This window comes from Tupaia chinensis, unplaced genomic scaffold (genome assembly GCF_000334495.1).
Source record: "Tupaia chinensis unplaced genomic scaffold, TupChi_1.0 Scaffold000604_1, whole genome shotgun sequence".
Lineage (NCBI taxonomy): Eukaryota > Metazoa > Chordata > Mammalia > Scandentia > Tupaiidae > Tupaia > Tupaia belangeri.
In genome coordinates this window covers 511,488-519,493 of record NW_006160122.1, presented here as the reverse complement: position 1 = coordinate 519,493, position 8,006 = coordinate 511,488, and the positions used below count along the sequence as shown (strand labels likewise).

At 56.0% G+C, this 8,006-nt stretch overlaps 1 protein-coding gene across 1 annotated transcript in view; it reads left to right on the top strand.

The window, feature by feature from the left end:
• The window catches only part of GRIK3 (glutamate ionotropic receptor kainate type subunit 3), a 251,165-nt gene that overhangs the window by 226,420 nt on the left and 16,739 nt on the right, over positions 1–8,006 (top strand). Inside the window, exons 12-13 of the mRNA XM_006158576.3 lie at positions 3,172–3,290; positions 5,585–5,802. Coding sequence (XP_006158638.2) covers positions 3,172–3,290; positions 5,585–5,802 — 337 coding nt within the window. The remainder of the gene's footprint in view (positions 1–3,171; positions 3,291–5,584; positions 5,803–8,006) is intronic.

Sequence of the window (8,006 nt, the reverse complement as noted above, 5' to 3'; positions counted from 1 at the left end):
GAGAGATGAAACCGTCCAGCCTCCCAAGCCCGTGGCTGCCGGCGGGCCTGTGCTGCCTGCCTGGTTGGCTGGGGCCCGGCCAGGCTGCTGCAGAGGCCTTCATTATGCCTCTCGTCCCTAATGGCCTCGCAAGCCTTTGAAAGCCAGGAGCCACTCTCCAGAGCTCGGAGCTCGCACATCATTTCCGCAGCTCGGGCCTGGCCGACCTCTCAGCCCCCGCCCTCCGGGGCCCACCTCGCACTTTCTGCATCCCTCTGCCCATGTGATGTGTCCTGTCTCTGTCTCCTTCCAACTCGGCCTCAGTAGTTAGCAGCCCAGCCATCATCCGCCCCCCTCCTGGCCCAGAAGGTAGGAGACCCCTTCCAGGGTTAGTCTGAGGAAACTCTTTAGAAGAGATGGAATGTTTGGGACCAACCGATGGCATAGCGGCTACGTTGCTGGACTGCGATTCAGGTCCCAGACCCAGTGGCTTGGAAATCACGCCAGGAATGTGTGTACATGCCTGGAGAATGCAGGAGAAGGAATTGCAGCATGGACACTCCCCCTGGGGGGGACTTCTCACTTTTCCTCTCACTGTCTCTGTCTCTTTCTCTGGTGAGTGCATGTGCTCTAAGGCAGAAACTTCTGGGGGCAAAAAGAGAGAGAGAGAGATGGAATGTCTAGACCTGGCAGAATGACTTGCGGTGAGAGAGGAAAGGGTTGAGGGTCTTGGCCTCAGAGCCAGCGAGAGCCCCCTGTGTGACAGTGCCCACTCAGCGCAGACCCGCACGGCAGTCCCGCAGCGTGGACACAGTTGTCCCCACTTTACAGAGACTGCAGCTCAGAGAGATTACGTCGTTGCCCAAAGTCAGAAAACCTTTCCTTGGCAGAAGTGGGTTTGAACCCAGACCTGCCCAACTTTCCATCACAGACAGCACGTTCCAGTGCCCACCCGGGCCAGACAGGTAGCAGAGAGGAGGGCAGCGGGCCCAGTGGTAGGCCTCGGGGAGCAGGCGGGACTGTGGCAAAATGGGGTGTGCACACCTGGCCAAAGGGCCAGCCACGACTCAGCTCCGATCGAGAGTGCTCGGCAGAGGGGCAGGGCCTATTCATGGCGGAGAGAGAGACCCAGAGCAGAGCAGAACAGAGGGGAGGGAGAGACCCCACCTTCCTGCGTGTTCAGGGTCCCCTTCAGCAGCACCTCCTTAGGCAGCTGCCTCTGGCCCCTCTGGTCCCCCTACAGGTATGCCCCATCATCTCCCCCTGCTGGGGTCCCCTGCTCTCCCAGGGCAGGGTTGAGGTGGCCCTGGGCTGGATCTGTCTTCTGCACGACCCTTCTGGTGTAGGGATTCACTTGGGCCCAGTGTCCCGAGACCCAGCAGTCTCTGGGCCCCAGGCCAACACCAAGCAGCCAGACTCTCCTTGGCCCCCTGCCCTCCAGACTCATCACTGCCGTTGTCGGGCCGGACACTGAGCTCCCCGCAACCTGGAAGCCCTCTCCCTCAGCCTGGGGGGAGGGGGCTCTGCACACCCAGTTCTCTAAGGCTTCCTTCAAAGCCTCTTCCCGTGACAGCCCTTCATCTCTGCTCTCGTGACCCCAGATCCCTTCCTGGTGGATTTGAGAGCCTCTAACCAGTTCATGGTCATTTCCTTTAAAAATCCCCATTTTGATTTAAAGCCTCACTTCAGAATTTTCCATCTGAGAAATCTTCCTGCTCCATGAAAACACAATTTTTCTCACACAAACAGTGGCGGTGGGTATATAAAGTATCAAAGCTCCCAGGACGGAGAGGGAAATCGGACTTCACAACGCCGCACTTGAAAGGCATCACACGTTGAAAGAAAAAAGAAGGAAAAGAAACAAGCTTGATTGGACAATTGGACTTGTCTGTCCCGCAGGTCTCTTATCTCAGCACCCTAACACCCTCCCTTCCTTCCCAGCCCCCAGCCAGGGACTCTTTTATTTTTTTCTCTAGGACACGTGGGCTGGCCAGAAGGGAGAGAGACAGAGAGAAACAGTGAGAAAGTGAGAAATCACCCCCCAGGTCCTCCCTTCCCTTGGGATTGTGGGCCCACATACGCACATCTCTGGTAATTTCCAAGCCGCCAGGTCCCAGACTCGAACTGCGGTGGGTCTGTGGGAGTCCAGCACCCTAACCACCGTGCCACCTGCTGGCCCCCAGGCAGGGACTTTCTCCAGCTTCTCCAAACATCCGAACTCCTAATCACGACTTGAGCGGTAAGCAAAGATTGTCCCCAGAAATCAGGACTCTTCTTCCTTAAAAGGCAGTAGGGGGCTTTGTAGAATTAATTTTCCCTGTCGTAGATAGATTTATATATTCAAAGAGAGACATCGGAACCGCATTGTTCTCTCCAGGGATGGAACGCTGGAAGACTTGCACTTTCTGGATATAGTCTCCTGTATGGTTTGAGCATTTTATAAAGAGTATCTTCTACTTCTCTTCCATTTTAAGTTTTTAAAAAAATATAAATTTAAAAAATTGATGAACTACATATAAGCAACAGGCTTCCCTGGAGTTCCTCTGCCATCCCGACTCCCCTCCCTGAGGCGAGCACTGCTATTCCATGCACAGATTCTTCTAGACCCTCTGTAGGCATTCCCGCAGGAATAGAGAAGGCTGAGAAGTTCTGTCCCCAGGAACCTATTGATACAAATATGGTCACATTGTTTTCATTTCCATCCCTTATTTGTAGCCCATTGGTGTTGCCAATCTTCCTCTGTAGGTCCATCTAGAAGCCCCTCGCTCTCCTTTTAACAGCCACGTGCTATTCTGAAGTACGGTTGTGGCATCATTTACTCACTCCCTCCTCTCTTGAAGGACACTTGGGTTTCGGTTTTCACTGTTACAGACGCCTTGATAGACGCCTCCTCGCTGTCCTTTATCCTCAGGACAAGTGGCTTTCTTCTAGGCAGAGTCCTTAGGTCAAGGGCACGTGCACCTTTAATTTTAAGAGATGCTGCTGAATTACTTTTATAATCAGAAAACGGCACAGACAGTAAAGAAGAAAAACGGCCCCGCTCCCCGCTCCCCGCTCCCCGGCCTCATGCAGCACCATGAGGAAGTGGACGCGGAAGTGTCCGTGTGCTCGCGGAACCGCCATCTCCCAGGTGCGGACGCCCCTTCCCGCCCGTCTCCCGCAGCTCAGCCTCTGCTCCTCTTCCTGTGGCAGGTTCAGCCCCTACGAGTGGTACGACGCCCACCCCTGCAACCCCGGCTCTGAGGTGGTGGAAAATAACTTCACTCTGCTCAACAGCTTCTGGTTCGGCATGGGGAGCCTGATGCAGCAAGGTATGAGCCCTCAAAGCAGGGTCAGGGGTCCTCTCCCCATGGCTTTGTTTGCCTCTGTGGAGTCAGCAGAGCCAGCCCCCTCCAGGGGCAGCCTGAGACCCTGCTGAGCCTTCAAAGGGCTGGAGACACCTGGGATATGCAGCACCCCCCCCCGCCCCCCGCTCCCCGACCAAGGCCCACCACCATCCTGGCTGGGACCACCCTGACCCATGGGATGCAGGACACACCCTCCTCACCCCTGGCATTCCAACTCCAGCTGCGAGAACGTTACCCACATGGGGGGATTCTGCCTGTGCGGCCTCACCACCATAGACTCTGGCTGAGCAAAGTTGGGCTATGACTAGGAAGAGACTAGAGGCAGGGAGGCCAAATGGGAGGCCACCGAGGTGATGAAGCCTGAACTGGAGGTGGCCGTGGAAGTGAAGAGCAGATGTGGTGTGGACGGGACTAGGTGACTGCCTGGCTGTGGGGCACGCCGAGTAGGAGGGGTCTTGGCCAAGGCAGGGATTTCAGCCTGAAGAGACAGTGTTCTCGGGGCATGGCTCCCTGGGATCCTCTTGGGAAGAGCCGTGTGCAGCCCCTGAGTCCAGCCCTCTGGAATATCTGCAGCCGCTCTGAGGGCTGGAGAGTGGGCACAGGGAGTGGGACCCCCCAGGCAGGAAAGAGCTCCAGGAGCCCCAGCTCTCTGGCCAGGATCCTGTGCTCAGGGCCTCTCCTCTGGGGTCCCACGGCCCGCGCCTTTTATGACTGGGAATCTAGAGCAGCCGGCGTCTCTGCCTTGGTGAGGAGGGGAGGAAAGGAGCTTCCAGGACAAAACACATCTGTCCCTCACTCACCTGAGTGCAACCTCAGGGCCCAGCACAAACCTGGGCCTCAGCAGACACCCGCCAGCGAATGCTGAGCGCACCACGAGGGAGCGGGTCATATCATCTCCGGGCGTCCTGAGTGCCCACTCCACGCTGGGCACTCGAGTGAAGGAATAAGGAAGAGGAAAATGTGCCCCACACCCAAGTGACCGCCCAGCCATAGCAGGGGCAGAGACTTGGCCTGGGCAGGGGTTCAGCATGCCTGGCAGAGCTCCCCCAACGACTGTTCTCGCTTGGGCTGGGGGGAACTTGGAGGAGCTGGGGGAGGCTGGTTGGGGAGGGAAGCGGAGCAGCCTCAGTGGTCTTGGCAGCTGAGAAGTGACGGGCAGCTTTTAAGGGAAGTGCCTCTTTCTGTCCCCACCATTAATGAGCGTCCCGAAGCCTCACCTTGTGTCTTTGTCCGTCATCTTTGTTCGGTGACAGTTGAGAAAGACCCGGAAGCCCCTCGATGCAGTAATAGCTTCTCTCCCACCTCCTGCTGCTATTCAAAGCTCTGGCCCCGATGTCTTCCCCGCGTGGTTTTGATTAGGAGGGAGAAAAATAGTTATGTATTTGAAAAACTCTCCCTTGAGTGATTTCTTTGAGAAAAAAAAAAGTCATCCATATCAAAGCAGATGCTTTCAGATTGCAGGTCCAAATATTCTGGAAAGTTCAGGAGTCACTTGCTATTTAAATCTCTTGAAAGCCGCCTAGTTAATTACTCCAGTTAGGAGGTTTCATCTAAATTGTGCTCCACACCCAAGGTCGCAGAGGAAGACTGATATATTTCGGCAAAGAGCTTCAAAAATTGTTGATTTTTTTTCTCCTCCTGCAAAGCACCGCAAAGCAATCTTGTGTTTGTATACCACTTGTAGTTCCGATGCAATTTCTCCGCAAATTATGTCACTGCGCATCGCAGTATTTATGTGAGGCGGGGACGGGGGGAAGGACGATTCTCCAGGGTCCCGGAGAGAGAAGCGTCTGGCTTTGCAGGGTCTCGGAAAGGGAAGCGTCTGGCCTGCAGTCACACAGACCTTGGCAGGAGAGTTTTCTTGAGTGTCGAGGTGTCCCGACCCCCAGGTCTTCTTGCCCTGGGCCATGTGGTGTGTGCGGGTAGGCGAGTCTGATGAGTCTGTGAAGCTTCATATGCATGCGTTGTTCTAGGCCAGTGGTTCTTAAATCTCAGCGTGCATCAGAAGGCCTAGAGGGCAGATGGAAACAGACCGCAGGACCCCAACCCCAAAGTTACCGATTCAGTGGGTCCTGGGACAGGGCCCGGGAATGTGCATGTCTGTCAGGTTTCCGGGTGATGCTGTGCTGCTGGCCCTGGAACCCCACTTCTGAGAACCGCTGGTCTGGTCTAAGGAAGGGGCTCCTTTGATTAGAGTGACCCAGGACACGCGGGCAGCTCTGGACAGCAGGGACCACCTGTCTCCGGCCTTCTTCCAGGGTCTGAGCTGATGCCCAAAGCTCTGTCCACGCGCATCATCGGCGGCATCTGGTGGTTCTTCACGCTCATCATCATCTCCTCCTACACGGCCAACCTGGCCGCCTTCCTGACTGTCGAGCGCATGGAATCGCCCATCGACTCCGCCGACGACCTGGCCAAGCAAACCAAAATCGAGTATGGGGCTGTCAAGGACGGAGCCACCATGACCTTCTTCAAGGTGAGGCTTTCTCCTCCAGTAGCAGCACCATGAACTGACCCTCCTCTGACCCTATGAGTGACAGAGGAAGGGGTGTCTCTGTCCTTCCTTAACCTCACAGAGCCAATGGGCCAGAATCCCAAGGGCACAGTCCCTCCCTGGTGAACCAGCTGCCTAGGGGACACTGTGAGTTGCTCTCAGCACAAATTCTACACGTTTCTGTCCCTGGGACAAGCAATGCGAATGTGCTGTGATTTGTTAAGTCATCAGAGGATAATTAGCAAGGGGGCGTGAGAACTAGAAGGAAGGAGAAGAGTGGCCCTAGGGATGGGGGCTCTCTGCCCTGAGCTTTGGGTCTTAAGGCACCCATCTGCAGGAAGCTGTTGTGGGGCTGGGGTTGAGCTCTTCACCACAGAGACAGCACAGGGGTGCGTGCCCAGAGGAAGGGGGGAAGCTTAGAACTGTAAGTGTTGGCTCAGTTCGCCGTGCTTATTCCCCTTCTGCCAGACCAGGAGGATTTAGAAGATTCCGGTGACCCTGAGAACCAGTAGCTGTAGGTGTTCTACCGGAAACAACCGTTCTAATCACAATAGCTCCCCCACCCGGAGCTCACAGTGGGCCCACCCGGTGCCAGAAGCTTGGCTTCGCCTGCTCTTCATGACAGTCCTGCGGGGCTAGGCCCGTGACGGTTTCTCTTTACACACGTGGAGACCGCAGCTCAGAGCAGTCCGGCAGCTCATCTGAGGCCCCACAGTGAGGGGAGCGGAGGCCCACCAGGGCAGCCTCCATGTACACCCATGTCTTGGCCCGTGGTTCTCCGACTCATGTCGTCCGGGTTCTTGGAGGACTTGCTGACATTGACGCTGGGCCACCTCAGGATGTGGCTCGGGAGGTCTGGGTGGGGCCGCAGACTGCATTCCGACGGGCTCCCAGGAGAGCTGGTGCAGCTGGTTCCAGCTCCACTTGGAGACACTCCACTCTGATCACTTCTCAGAAACGCTCAGGGCTTGGAAACCGGCTACAGAGCCTTGCCCTGGCTTTTGGTTTGTCAGCGACTGCTCTCCGTCAGGCCGGAAGCCGGGTGCTGCCCCCTTCTCTGGCCCTCGCTCCCCACCCCAGCCGTTGCCTCCTCCCAGGCTGTGCTGAGTGAGGGGTGAGCCCGAAGCAGGAAGAGTGGGTGGGAAAGCCTCTGCCATGGCACTGGCGCCCCTCTCCCACTGCCCTACCCCAGTCACCCATGTGTCCCCCTTGAGGTCAGAAGTAACTACTTAGTGAAGCAAAGGGAGAGAGGAAAGAGACCCCCCCCAGGGCCAGCAGGTGGTGTGGTGGTTAAGGTGCTGGACTCTCATGTGGCTGACTGCAGTTCAAGTCCCGGACCTGGGAGCTTGCTTTCTCATTTTCTGTCTCTCTCTGGTCAGATTTAAACTATAATAATAACAAATGAAATAATTTTTTTGTTTAAAGAGGCGCCCCTCTCAGTGACACTGGGAAGGAGCCAGCCGGCCTGCCGAAGAGTGGGGCCCTGGCCAGTGCCGAGGGAGGGAGCAAAGCCCTACCAGAGGCACCTTAGAAGCTCTGTGGGACTCTGTGTGTTCCCGAGTGTGAGCTTGTGTGAGCATGTGTACATGTGCACGGCTGCATACGTGCACACACAGAGTATATACTACATGTCGGTGTGTGTTTGTGTATGCACACGTGCCGTGCTTGCGTCTGCCCACGCGGATGCATGTGTCTGTGTGCTCGGGTTGCTCGTGTGTATGTGAACTGGTCAGCGTCTATCTCTGTGATCTGGCCATGGGCATATGTGCCTGATGTCTTCATGTACTCGTGTGCTGAGGGTACATGTGTGTCTGTCCCCACACGTGTGCTCCATAAGCGAGGGTGGGCCCCTGTGTGTGTGATGGCCCGTGTGTGTATGTCTGCACGTGTGTGTATAGCCCTTGTGTGTGTAATGGCCCGTGTGTATGTCTGCACATGCGTGTATAGCCCCTGTGTGTGTGATGGCCCGTGTGTGTATGTCTGCTTGTGTGTATATAGCCCCTGTGTGTGTGATGGCCCATGTGTGTATGTCTTCACGTGCGTGTATAGCCCCTGTGTGTGTGATGGCCCGTGTGTGTATGTCTGCGTGTGTGTATATAGCCCCTGTGTGTGTGATGGCCCATGTGTGTATGTCTTCACGTGCGTGTATAGCCCCTGTGTGTGTGATGGCCCGTGTGTGTATGTCT